The 12,299-nt window shown below is 31.5% G+C and overlaps 4 protein-coding genes across 5 annotated transcripts; 2 read left to right on the top strand and 2 right to left on the bottom strand.

The window, feature by feature from the left end:
- Nucleotides 1-1,848: 1,848 nt before the first annotated feature.
- Nucleotides 1,849-2,676, bottom strand: LOC116348101. The gene is made up of 2 exons (XM_031778969.1): nt 2,351-2,676; nt 1,849-2,219 (listed from the first exon to the last, which is right to left on the bottom strand). The coding sequence occupies exons 1-2, from the start codon at nt 2,530-2,532 to the stop codon at nt 2,027-2,029; spliced, it is 375 nt and encodes a 124-aa protein (XP_031634829.1). The 5' UTR covers nt 2,533-2,676; the 3' UTR covers nt 1,849-2,026.
- A 315-nt stretch (nt 2,677-2,991) lies between these two features.
- On the bottom strand, nt 2,992-4,343 carry LOC116348100 (60S ribosomal protein L21). The gene is made up of 3 exons (XM_031778968.1): nt 4,222-4,343; nt 3,716-3,861; nt 2,992-3,446 (listed from the first exon to the last, which is right to left on the bottom strand). Exons 2-3 carry the CDS (start codon nt 3,842-3,844, stop codon nt 3,096-3,098), a joined length of 480 nt encoding a protein of 159 aa, XP_031634828.1. The 5' UTR covers nt 3,845-3,861; nt 4,222-4,343; the 3' UTR covers nt 2,992-3,095.
- A 263-nt stretch (nt 4,344-4,606) lies between these two features.
- Nucleotides 4,607-11,427, top strand: LOC116348098 (calumenin). Of its 2 annotated transcripts, XM_031778964.1 has the most exons (6): nt 4,607-4,738; nt 5,941-6,238; nt 6,756-6,915; nt 10,268-10,508; nt 10,595-10,893; nt 10,975-11,427. In XM_031778964.1, exons 2-6 carry the CDS (start codon nt 5,997-5,999, stop codon nt 11,017-11,019), a joined length of 987 nt encoding a protein of 328 aa, XP_031634824.1. In that variant the 5' UTR covers nt 4,607-4,738; nt 5,941-5,996; the 3' UTR covers nt 11,020-11,427. The 2 variants fall into 2 exon arrangements, with proteins under 2 accessions (XP_031634824.1, XP_031634825.1); XM_031778965.1 differs by lacking the exon at nt 4,607-4,738 and having other exon boundaries at nt 5,888-6,238.
- LOC116348099 (uncharacterized protein DDB_G0283357) lies at nt 8,082-10,376 on the top strand. The gene is made up of 2 exons (XM_031778967.1): nt 8,082-9,539; nt 10,268-10,376. The coding sequence occupies exon 1, from the start codon at nt 8,781-8,783 to the stop codon at nt 9,384-9,386; it is 606 nt and encodes a 201-aa protein (XP_031634827.1). The 5' UTR covers nt 8,082-8,780; the 3' UTR covers nt 9,387-9,539; nt 10,268-10,376.
- Nucleotides 11,428-12,299: the final 872 nt, after the last annotated feature.

The raw sequence follows: 12,299 nt of genomic DNA, 5'->3' as shown, positions 1-12,299 counted from the left end.
ATGGACTCGATGATCAACAAATGTCAAACGGATGTGTTGTACACCGACTTCGCAAAGGCCTTTGATCGTGTCAGCCACATAAGATTGCTTCAAAAGTTGGTGAGATTTGGATTCGGCCGCCAAATTGTCAAATGGTTCCATGGTTATTTGACATCACGATCGCAGTTTGTTGGAATTGGTGAAAAAATGTCAAGGACTTTCATTGTACCATCGGGAGTACCCGCGGGAAGTATTTTGGGACCATGTCTCTTTATTATTTTCATAAACGACATTGTCGAAACCGTTACAAATGCACTTGTTTTATTATTTGCAGATGATCTAAAATTGATCCGCACTATACATTCGCCTATTGATGCCATCATTTTTCAAAGGGCCATTGATCAATTGAGCGACTGGTGTTACGAAAACAGCCTGCATTTGAATCTGAAGAAGTACTACGTAATGACGTATGCAAGGGGTGCAAACGTAGTCAACTATGACTATACAATCGACAACGGCCATCACACGTTTGAACGGACCAAAATGCAAAAGGATCTTGGCGTTATTTTCGACACAAAACTGACATTCACCGATCACATCGATGCGATTACAGCCAGTGCACATGCGGCGATGGGTTTCATCAAACGAACATTAAAGAATAAATACACGATCGAATCTGCAAAAATATTGTATTGTGCACTAGTTAGGTCAAAATTGGAATACGCGAGTATTGTATGGCTTCCATACCATCGTGTCCACTCCGATAGAATAGAGTCAATTCAGAAAGATTTTGTCATTTGGTCGTTACGATATGTGTATCAGAGAGATGAGAATTATGTATTGCCACCTTATCAGTTTAGATGTGATGTTTTGAATATTCAACCGCTTTGGAGACGGCGTATAAATGCCTCTATATTTTTAATTTATGATCTGCTTTTAAGCAAAATAGTGTCTAGCTCACTTAGAGATAAAATTTTATATACAAGACTGCAATATAATGAGAACCAAAGAAATTTGAGAAATACCGAATTGATTAGAGTTAGAACATTTACATCGGAATATGCACACAAACAGCCATTTTGCGTGGCCTGTGGAAATTTTAATTTGATAAGAGAAACATTTTTGGAATCGGCATCGAGGCAAATTTTTAGACATAATATTGTTAAAATGGACAATTTGATATTTGTTGACCGATAAATTCACTAAATGTTATGATATGTATTGAAACACTAGTAATTAAAACAATGAAAACAATCGATGTCTGCTGCTCCGAAGTCGAGAAGGCTGGTGGCTGGATACTCGATCGGGTAGTGTTTCATTGTAAACGATGATGTACAAAAATGTTGTGATAATTTCAGTCTGTGATCAGACGGTGAATAAATAATAATAATAATAATAATTTTGGTAAAAAAGACTATGTGAAATGCATGAAAAAGTCGTAGATTGACTAAATATATGAACAATGCGATTGATATCAAATGCTTACGTTTCCAGAAAGTGGTGAAAATTGGAGCGAATACAAATTCAAGGAAAATTTGGTTATCAAATGTTGCTATAAATTTATAAATGGATTCATTTTCGTAATAAATTAAGATTGATTGTAAAGAGAGGATCTGTTTCGAGAGTTTTAAATATGAAAAACCATATGTGAGTTGAGCCGAATCCCGAAAATTGATGTGAAATCCAAAAATTCGTAATTAATCAAACGTGATCGAATTACAACTCAAAACTGTTACAGATAATCTTTATTGATGTCGGCTGATCGTTTTTAAGTAAAAAGTAACAGGAAAAATACAAAAAACATTTAGAAAAATCCAATTATCTAATTTTCCAAAAAAGTTTTTAAGAAAAAAACGATGGAAATTTATCTGTGCTCCCAATATTTAATTATTTATTTATTTATATATTTATCAAATTTTATTCTTAAGAAAAATCGACAGTTATGGCGCTGAATAAATATTATTATGATGTACATTTCAGAAATAAAACTTAATAAAAGTGTATTAATAGTAGAAAAAAATCTAAATAACCGAAACGAAAAAAAAAATCATTCAAATTTTAATCTTTTTGATGTTGATGGACCGGATTCATCTTCCTCTTCATCATCTTTTGAACTTGAGCTCGATGATGGCACATACGAACTCAAAGAAGACGTGCTTCTGGACGAGGACATATCATCTTCTTTCTGTGGAGGAGGAGAGTCATACTTTTCTGCGACAATATTTGAAGAAATTCTTCCACTGAAAAAAAAGTTAAATAATTGACATGGAATAATTTTCCAAGGATAATAATAGAATTCGAAACAGTCAACAATTTGATTTGAACATAAACTGACTTGGCTTAAATTTATTAATTCAAGAATTCAACATACCCAGGCAAAAATGATGCAATCGCGTTTACGAGAGCCTTTTTTTCTGTAAATTCCACGAGCAAAATTCCATTTTCTCGCCGCTCAATTCCTATTACAGTTCCTAGGTAACCATAGAATGTCATAGTTTCTTCTTCGGTTTCAATGGGATAATTTTTGACCAACATTCTAAAGCGTTCTTCCATTTTTTAAAAAAATCTTTCACAAATGATCACAAATTATCGAAATACTTAAAACAATGCGTTAAAATAAAGAGTGCAGAAGGTTAGAATCAACCGAAAAAAACAGTTGTTGCTTGCTTGATGGTGATGGCTTAATAAAAAAATTGGCGGTAAAATACGGTAAAACAAGAGATAATTTCATCTGTCAGTTGCAAAAATAAACTCTTATCATCGTTAATTGGTTCATAGAAAACTTCAGGTTGATTGCATACCTTAAACGTACGAAAACACACATTGAACGTACGCAAAATGAAAAGAAAAAGCTCGAAAAAATCAACTATATAAGTCTGAGAATAAATACATTACCTCTGTACAAAAATCAAAAACTCACTGCAAAGTATACATTACCGATCAACTCTTACTATAAAAAAACAAAGCAAAAACTCACTGAAAATTGTACACAAAATGAATGGTAGTCAAGTGTTTGCATGTGTATTTGCATCAAAATTCACTTTATTTATTTCGCATTTTGTTGGCTTATGTTATTTTATTCTTTCACACACAAATTAAAAATCGTAAACGTTTTTTTATGCAATGAATTCGTATGGGATTGGAGCCAATGCGACTGGGGTTGGTGGATTTTTCACAACGACTGCTTGACGTGGTGGTTTTGGTTCACGTTTCAATGATACCCATTTGCCTTTTTCTTTAGCGTCTTTCAACAAACGTTCGTTTTCCTTGACACGGCGTAAGAAATCTTCACGGCACTCCGAATGTTGAACATGTTCAATACGAACATTGATACGTTTTGGCAGAATCTTTCCGCGAACACGTTTGTTGACAATAATACCAACAGCATGTGGTGTTACATTGTATACGCGTCCAGTTTTGCCGTGATAAGCTTTGTATGGCATACCCTTTTGAACGGCACCATTACCCTAATATCGTTGGAAAAGGAACAGAAAAAAAACATATTAAAAAGAATTCATTAGAAGATAAAAAGATGGATTAATCCTATGATCTTGAATTCAAACAGTGATTACGCATAAAAATCAATTGGTTTATTCAATTATTTTGGTTTTGATTCGTTGCTTAAAGTCACCGCTAATAAAAAATCTTTGTCGCAACTTGAATCAATTTCACTGTCTTCACATATATTTATTTTGCACATATCACACGATCACCAAGTAAAAATTGGCATATTTACCTTGATATCAACGATATCTCCGATTTTGTACACTTTCATGTATGTCGAAAGTGGAATAACACCATGCTTTTTGAATGGACGCGAGAACATGTCCCGGGTACCGCGACGATAACCTTTTGAATTTGTCATTTTGCTGTTGTGTTAACCTGTAAGAATAACAAAGTTGAATTTCATCAGATGAATGCAATAACCGATGATATTTAAAAATATTTCACAATTTTTTCTTTAAATCATATCGTTAAAATCAATGAAGACAAATAAACTGTTTGAATTTTTGGTAAATGTATCCAATGTAAACCACGTGTCAAGCATTCTACATCAATTGGATTCTTGTTGAAATTTCTTTTCAAAAATATCCAATAATTTTTTTAAGTTTTCACCAAAATTTCACTACATTGGCTTTCATTGATGTTTTTTCTAAGTATTGCAATGAAAAAAAGGCACTTTTTCACAATTTATATAAGAAAATTTGGAAAATTTTCAAGACCACGAAAATAAGAACATACCGTCAACTTGAACAAAGCAGATCGAAAAGAGAGGTTATGTCAAATCGGTTGTATGACTTTGCTTTTACGCTCTCTGGTGCCACAAGCAATCAACTAATCTAGCTGTCAACTCAATTCATAATACCCACCTAACTGAATGCATTCACATTTGAAATGGAAATAAAATCATTTGCTATTTAACTTATTTAAAAAATATCGTTATTTATTTAAAAAAAACCTTTTTTGTTTATTAAAAAAGAGAAATTTCAATGAAAAAGAAAATCTTTGCCATCCATATTAAAAATACCACAATAAATTCTGAACGCGACCATATGAAATGTCAAATCAATATTGCTTCCGTACAAGATTGCCATTTGTTTACGATGTTAATTTAGACTGAAGTACGATTGAATTATTATTCATGGAATTCCGTTCTGAGTGCAAGATATTGTTCTAGTTTTTTATTTTTAGTTTTGTACGTAATTTCAAACGCAAGAAATTAGTTATTACGATTTAGTTAGATAAAAACATTTGAATGGTAAGTGTAATTTTTTTAAGGTGAAACATTTAAAAAAAAATAAACAAATTATCAGCGTGGACAATAGGCAATTTTTCTTTATTAAATCATACGTGAGAATTACAATGTGCCGGCTTTTATTAGAGAAGCATATCAGGGCCATCTTCGATTTGATCAGCGATTCACTGTGTGTGTGTGCTATTGACTAAGTCAATATTTAGAAGAAAAAGTAATTAAATTTTCTATAACTAGAGTAGGAGCTTTCAAAACACTGCTTTCATTCAAGATTATTACTGATATCCACAGATTTTGAAAGCGGTTTCAGACAATCGAAAATCAACAATAAATTCCATTAATCATTTCTCTTTTCTTTCTTCTGATTGGTTAAATATTATACAAATGATTGTTATATAATTATAAAATAAGTGTAAACTTCTGGAAATATTTAGTAAAAAAGAGTTCAATCTGATAAGAATAGCCTCGGCTTATGATTTGACCACGTAATCATGCTAGATTTGAATTTATCATTTACTGAAAAAACAACAGCTCCAAAATATCATCTCCGGAAGAAACGTCTGGTATATTCTATGTTCTCGTTCTAAGTCGGTTTGATTTTTATTTGATGCTGTGTTTGTATTTTGAAATAAATAACAAAAAAAAAATATATATGAAATGGCACAAAAATGGAAAACATGTCGAAAATTAAGGCACACAGCAGTGGCCACAAGTGTTATTATCGCGTACAATTCAAATGGGTATCAAATGGCATCATACATGTATTCACTTTATGCCACACATTAACGCTAAAACGGAAAGAAGAATGTTTTTTCATGAATGAAAAGCGAAGGAACAGTAGAAAAAAAAACAATCAACGCTTACACTGGAAAGATGATTTGTACTAGAAACATAATGTAATGCATATGTATGAAGTTCCTTTTATGTTACAATGGAATGACAAAAATATCACTAGCTAAGTAGCGGCATTTTTTTTCTCCAACTTTTGCTGTGTGTGCACAAAAATTATGGAGCAAGAAACCACGACATAGTCAAGCACATAACCGCTTTTTTCATAACATTCACTTATCACCGCTCGAGCTGATTACTAGTTGTCGTCCCTTGTGCTATTTCACATTGCTCGTTTTAATTTGTGCATTTTTTGGTTCTTGGTTATTTCGGAATTAAGTTTTTTTCTAAAAATCGTTTTGTTATTTGCTTTTTTTCAGATTTAATTTTAAATTAAAAAAAAACGCGTGATCTGTGAATATTATTGAAATTTAAAATGGTGGTTTATGGAATACTTTTAAGCAGCTATTTGTTGCTATTCTGTTCCGTTTATGCAACAGCCATCCCAAAACCAGATGAAGCATCTACTCAACACCATAATTTGGACCATTTAGTACACACAAATCACTTGCAAAACCCAAATCACGACAACAAATATGATCATGAGCAATTTTTGGGTGAAGATCAAGCAAAAACTTTTGATCAATTACCACCAGAAGAAAGTCGCCGTCGTCTTGGGTAAGTCAAAGTTGCAAAGTTTTAAAAAAATGTTTATTATTTGCATAAAATTAGTAATTTGATTTTTTGAAACATATTTCAATAAAAATTAAAATATTCTTAATATTGCTTCAAAGTACATTCTAATTACTATAAGAAAAAACAAGAAAACATGTCAAAGCAAAAGAAAAAAATTCAAGAACCTTTTGTGGTACACAACGACAAAAATTATCTTCAAATTTTGCAATTGACATAGATAGAAATTGGAACATAAAAATTATTTCAATTTATGAAATTAGAATTGTGATTGCAATTATTTGCACGAAACACCAACGCACTATCCACGTGCTTCCACAAGAATTAATGACTTAATCAAAATATTTAAAATAGAAAAAAAAATACAAACAGAACTTGCATGCACCGGTCATTTATTGAAACCGATGACCGATTAAGTGTCATACTACAATTGGTTCAATTTAATAATAATTTTACCCATATGTTTTATCTTGAATCATTTATTTTATTTTTTTAAATTTAGAGTCATCGTTGATCGAATTGATGATGATAAAGATGGTTTCGTTGATATGGCCGAATTGAAGAACTGGATTTCATTCACTCAGCGACGTTATATTGAAGACGATGTAAATCGACAATGGAAACAACACAATCCAGAGAATGCCGAAAAATTACATTGGGATGTGAGTATGTTAAAGATGTGTTAAAGATTTTAACTGTAGTCATTTCTGAACTTGCCAATCTGCAATTCGGTACATTATTAGCATATTTTTGGCGCTAATTATATCCGTCTATTGAATGAAATAATATAAAATTTTGTGCAAACATTCAAAAGGCAAAAAAGAATGAAAATAAATCGTTTGGGGTATCATTTTGCAGAAAATTCAACATTAAAATGTATGCGAATGCATAGATATATTATGATGTGTATTTAAAAAACGTTGTGAATCAGTTTAATCAGTTTAGTACAGTCATGTGTGTTTTTCAAACTGTGTGATTTAGCTCTAACATGTTAAAAATAAATGAATACCGTCAAATCGTACGCTGTGATCAACGATTGGAAACGCTGTAGTCCAGTGTTTAATTGAGTAGGGCGGCGCCACCGTCTATACATACAAATGTCCATTTAAATCAGCGCCATCTACGCTAAAACATACTTTTGCGGCAACGCAATCATATTATAGTTTTGCGTTTTGCGATATCGTAACAAATTTTTATTAGGATGATAATTATTATGTTCTATATCGTTATTAGGATCGGATCCTAATAACGTTATTATGATTTTATTAACTTATCATGACAAAATCATAATAATGTTTTTAGGATTACATCCTAATACTAATTATGTTTTATCATAATATTTATTAGGATTGATCTTAATAAATACCGTGTTCACTTGATAGCATATTGTTATTCAGCCAAAAACAATTTTCAACAGATGGCGCTACTTCAGACAAGTGAAGTGTCCACGGTATTTATTAAGATGAATCCTAATAAATATTATGATAAAACATAATAAGTATTAGGATGTAATCCTAATATCATTATTATGATTTTATCATGATAAGTTAATAAAATCATAATAACGTTATTAGGTTCCGATCCTAATAACGATATTGGTGGGAATGCTTATTATTATTAACTTATCATAATAATTTTTTATTACGTGCAAAACATACCACATTGATGAAAATAGAAATAAAAATGAATGAGTGTTATAGTACTGACTTTTTGTTGTTGTTGATGCTTTTTAGCTATTTTTCTAAACATGTTGCGTTTAGTTAGTCCAGTTAGTATGCTTTATATATTTATATATAAAGTGTATTCGAACAAAGACATCGAAAACACGATTGAATGTCTTACAGTTGTATATTGTCACATAAACTCCATTCCATCGTTTGTGTATATGGGTGCACGAACTGTACTATATGTATGGATAGTGACGGAATGAATGAGCATTGTCAGTTCAGTTTCTTAGCACACACGGCTAAACTCGAAGAAGACGAAACGACCGCGTGAAAAATCTCAATACATGAAAACTTTGTAATTGGCAGTAAATGTGACGAAATCATTACAGTTCATTTGTTACGTTAATATTTTGGTGACTTTTTACTTTCGAAGAAATCGCAGCGTAAGAAAAAAACAAAAAAAAATCATCATAAAAATTTAAAGCAAATTGAATAACAAAATAAAACATTATTGAGCAATTCTTAGGTCGAAGTTATACCTATTGCGCGGAGAATTGTTATATAATCAAAAAACTGAGATTTTAGCGTGTATTCGAAAAACATCTGAGCCTACAAGATTTGGAGTAATTGAAAAAAAATAACCGAACAGAACAGAAAATACATTCTTTATGATTGTGATGTTCTAGAAATGGTGGACAAGCTATTTAAACATTGAGACATTGGTTGATTTACGTTAATTTATATTGATAAATTGCAAGCAAAAGAAGATAAACAAAGAAAATATTCATGAGTTTCTTAACCAACTTGATTTGATTTGTTGATTTGACTGCAAATATATTCGTGTTCGAGAGTAAAAAGTCATGTATACAGTCAACCAAGGACCAAGCAAACTAGTAGCCAAAACACGCACTGGGTTGTCACAAAATTACGATAAAATTGAAACAATTCGTAAAATTAAAGTGAATAATGCACAATTGACAAAAGCATATCCCAACAATAATGCGCACCAAGATAAAAACAATATTAGTGATAATAGCATGGATATAAACGTTGCAAGGCCGGTATTCCAACAATATCGACGATCGAATTCGAATCGCAACAATAGCTTGTATAAAAGCGATGGCATCCGAATTGCTTATTTTAAAGATGATGAACCTCAACCCGATGTTTCACCTCAATATGAAGAATTAATACAATACATACGTGATTCATGGAACGTTTTGTCGGCCAAATATGAAGATATAAACGAACAAAATGCATCATCATCAACAACGGTCCGAACTAGATCCATCAGTTCAACAAACTCGGTTAACAGTAACCAAAATATCAATAATTCTAATAAGAAAGTTATTGCTTATCATGATCTTGAACTTGCCCCAAGTCCAGCACTCGAAGATTTTGGTCCATTCGATTTGGAGTCGTGGTGGGGTCGACGACTATTTAATAATATTACAAACAGCTTGTGAGCATACACTGGAGATCTGGTGAATACAAGAACGCTTAAAATTCAAATAAACAAATTCACACCTCAAAATAACAACAACAATTACAACAGCATCTTGAAGAAAATGATAATTGTTCGGCCACATGCAGATGAAATTTTGCCTTAAAAATATAATGTACGTTTATATTCTTATAAGAGATGTTAATCTTCAGCTATATACACATAACTATTTTCCAATTGTATTGTGAATGATCATTTTTGTAAATAGTTTCCAATTTTTATATTTTATGAGAATAAAACGATTTCAAAAAACAACAGATTTTTAAGCAGACGGTCGACGAAGAGGCGAAAATATCTGACATGGTATTATACCATTGGTATAGCACAGTTCATAATCGGAAGTGACAGAAACTGATAAATACATTATTAGATTTGCCATTAGATGACACGATGACGGTTGAAAAACAAAATGAATTGTGGAGTTGCATTTAAAATGAGTTTTGTTTCTACGTTGCTATAATGACTTGTTTCTTATTGGTTTCGAATGATTAGTTTTAACTAAACCTTCAGATATTTTCGTTAATATTCGATTTAATTTGTCAAACTTTTATTTCAATTGAATAGATACAAAGAAGTATGGCTACCATACAAAAAAAAGAACTTACTATCTATCAGAAACAATAAAATTAGAAATACGCTTAATCACAAAATAGAAAAAACTTCTTTTTTTTACTTTGCGAAAAAAAAGTTTTTTTTTTTGTTCACCCACTTTCTTATCTTCAAGTGGCTGAGAACTGATCAGAGCTTATCACTCAAAGCACCGTATTTATGCGGCACTTACGTTATGACTACAATTCATTTGTTTCATTTTTATAAATATGGTGCTTTCAATTTCGTTTTCAGACATATCGTAAGGCTGTCTATGGCTTTATGGATGACATGGATCCACAGGATCTGGAGAAAGATGATGAAGGATTTTCATATAAAGCGATGTTGGCTCGTGATCGACGTCGTTGGAGTGTTGCTGATCGTGATGGTGATGACAATTTAACACGTGCCGAATTTGTTGAATTTTTACATCCCGAAGAAAGTGATCATATGCGTGATATTGTTGTTTCTGAAACCCTGGAAGATATTGATAAAGGTAACACATCGAATTTACGACATTTATATGCCGTTGAAAGTATCTATAAGGTAATATCGTTTTTTTCTCTCTACTATCCTAAAAAGACAAAGACGGTAAAGTTTCAGTAGATGAATACATTGGTGATATGTTCCGAGTTAGTGAAGATGGCGAAGAAGAACCTGAATGGGTTAAAAATGAACGTGAAACATTTACAAGCTTCCGTGACAAAGACCATGATGGCTATATGAACAACGACGAAGTTCGAGACTGGATTATCCCCGCCGATTTTGATCATTCAGAAGCTGAAGCTAGACACTTAATCTACGAAGCTGATACGGATGCTGACAGTAAACTAACAAAAGATGAAATTTTAGATAAATACGATTTATTTGTTGGATCACAGGTAAATTGTGTAGATCATAGAAGGCAATCCAATTTTTAATGTACATTTTTTTTTTTCAAATATACTTATTATTTTTTGTAGGCCACTGACTTTGGTGAAGCATTATCACGACATGATGAATTCTAAATAGAATTTCCGAGTTTGTTTTGGAAAAATCTGAAATACAATTATATCTTGAAATTTGCCCACAAACCAACAAACAGCAAAACATTCTGTACAATTCAACTGGTCGTTCATCAAACAAATCAAATATTTAGTCAGTAAGTAGATGTGTTTTATAAGTGCTTGAAAACATGTATATTTTTCTATATACTATTTCTCAGACTCAAATCCCATGAGCCAGACGATATTAGGTTATATTTTATTAAATTAATTTTATCAGAAGATGAATCTTATTCCTGTCTTCAGACGATTGTCTTTCGAATATTAAGTGCCCTCGATCAAAGATAAACACGTACATTCAATTTAAAATTACTTGAATGCAATATTGTCATTTCATTTTATATTCTTGTAATAAATGTTCTGTTTAATTGATTTTTTTTTGTCTTGAATATGAACAAACTTACGAAAATCATATTTACAACGAGTTTACATTTTTTATATTGTCTAGTGCCAAAGCTTTTGTTTTCTTTATAAATCGCAAAATATTTGATTTAGTTTTAGAATAGATAAAATAAAAATTCAATATTTCTAGTTCCGAGTAAAAAAAATTGCGTTTTTCTATCTTTGAAATTTAAATAAAAAAACACATTATTTTAAGGATAAAAAAATGGGAATTTGATAGTACACTGAATCTCTTGGAAATTTTTTTTTTTTTTTTTTTTTTTATTCACCGTCTGATCACAGACTGAATTTATCACAAAATTTGTACAATATCGTTCACAATGAAACACCACCCGATCGTATACCCAGCCACCAGCCTTCTCGACTTCGGAGCAGCAGATATCGATTGTGTTCACTGTTTTAATTTCTATATAACACATAAAAGTTCAAAATTAAATTTTTCACCGAACAAATATCACATTTTCCAATTTGACAATATTGTTCCTAAAGATGTGTCTTGTTTCCGATTCTAAAAATATTTCTCTTATCAAGTTAAAGTTTCTACAAGCTACGTAAAACGGCTGATTATGTGCGTAATCCGATGAAAATGCCCTAACTCTAATCAGTTCTGTACTTCTCAAATTTCTTTGGTTCTCATTATATTGCAGTCTTGTATATACAATTTTATCTCTAAGTGAGCTAGACACTATTTTACTTAAAAGCAGATCAAAAATTAAAAATATAGAGGCATTTATACGCCGTCTCCAAAGCGGTTGAATATTCAAAACATCACATCTAAACTGATACGGTGGCAATACATAATTCTCATCTCTCTGATATACATATCGTAACGACCAAATAAC

The sequence above is a fragment of the Contarinia nasturtii genome, unplaced genomic scaffold, assembly GCF_009176525.2.
Source record: "Contarinia nasturtii isolate CC-2019 unplaced genomic scaffold, AAFC_CNas_1.1 Cnas_scaffold_2270, whole genome shotgun sequence".
In the NCBI taxonomy this organism is placed as follows: domain Eukaryota; kingdom Metazoa; phylum Arthropoda; class Insecta; order Diptera; family Cecidomyiidae; genus Contarinia; species Contarinia nasturtii.
This window is presented reverse-complemented; position numbering and strand designations above follow the sequence as displayed.

Excerpts from the sequence above, each read along its gene's own strand:
- LOC116348101 (XM_031778969.1), bottom strand. The coding sequence starts at position 2,532 with ATGGAAGAACGCTTTAGAATGTTGGTCAAAAATTATCCCATTGAAACC. Across the intron at positions 2,220-2,350 it reads ATTGCATCATTTTTGCCTGG|TGGAAGAATTTCTTCAAATA; the intron begins GTATGTTGAATT and ends CTTTTTTTTCAG.
- LOC116348100 (XM_031778968.1), bottom strand. The coding sequence starts at position 3,844 with ATGACAAATTCAAAAGGTTATCGTCGCGGTACCCGGGACATGTTCTCG. Across the intron at positions 3,447-3,715 it reads GAGATATCGTTGATATCAAG|GGTAATGGTGCCGTTCAAAA; the intron begins GTAAATATGCCA and ends CAACGATATTAG.
- LOC116348098 (XM_031778964.1), top strand. The coding sequence starts at position 5,997 with ATGGTGGTTTATGGAATACTTTTAAGCAGCTATTTGTTGCTATTCTGT. Across the intron at positions 10,509-10,594 it reads CCTGGAAGATATTGATAAAG|ACAAAGACGGTAAAGTTTCA; the intron begins GTAACACATCGA and ends TATCCTAAAAAG. Across the intron at positions 10,894-10,974 it reads ATTTATTTGTTGGATCACAG|GCCACTGACTTTGGTGAAGC; the intron begins GTAAATTGTGTA and ends TATTTTTTGTAG.
- LOC116348099 (XM_031778967.1), top strand. The coding sequence starts at position 8,781 with ATGTATACAGTCAACCAAGGACCAAGCAAACTAGTAGCCAAAACACGC.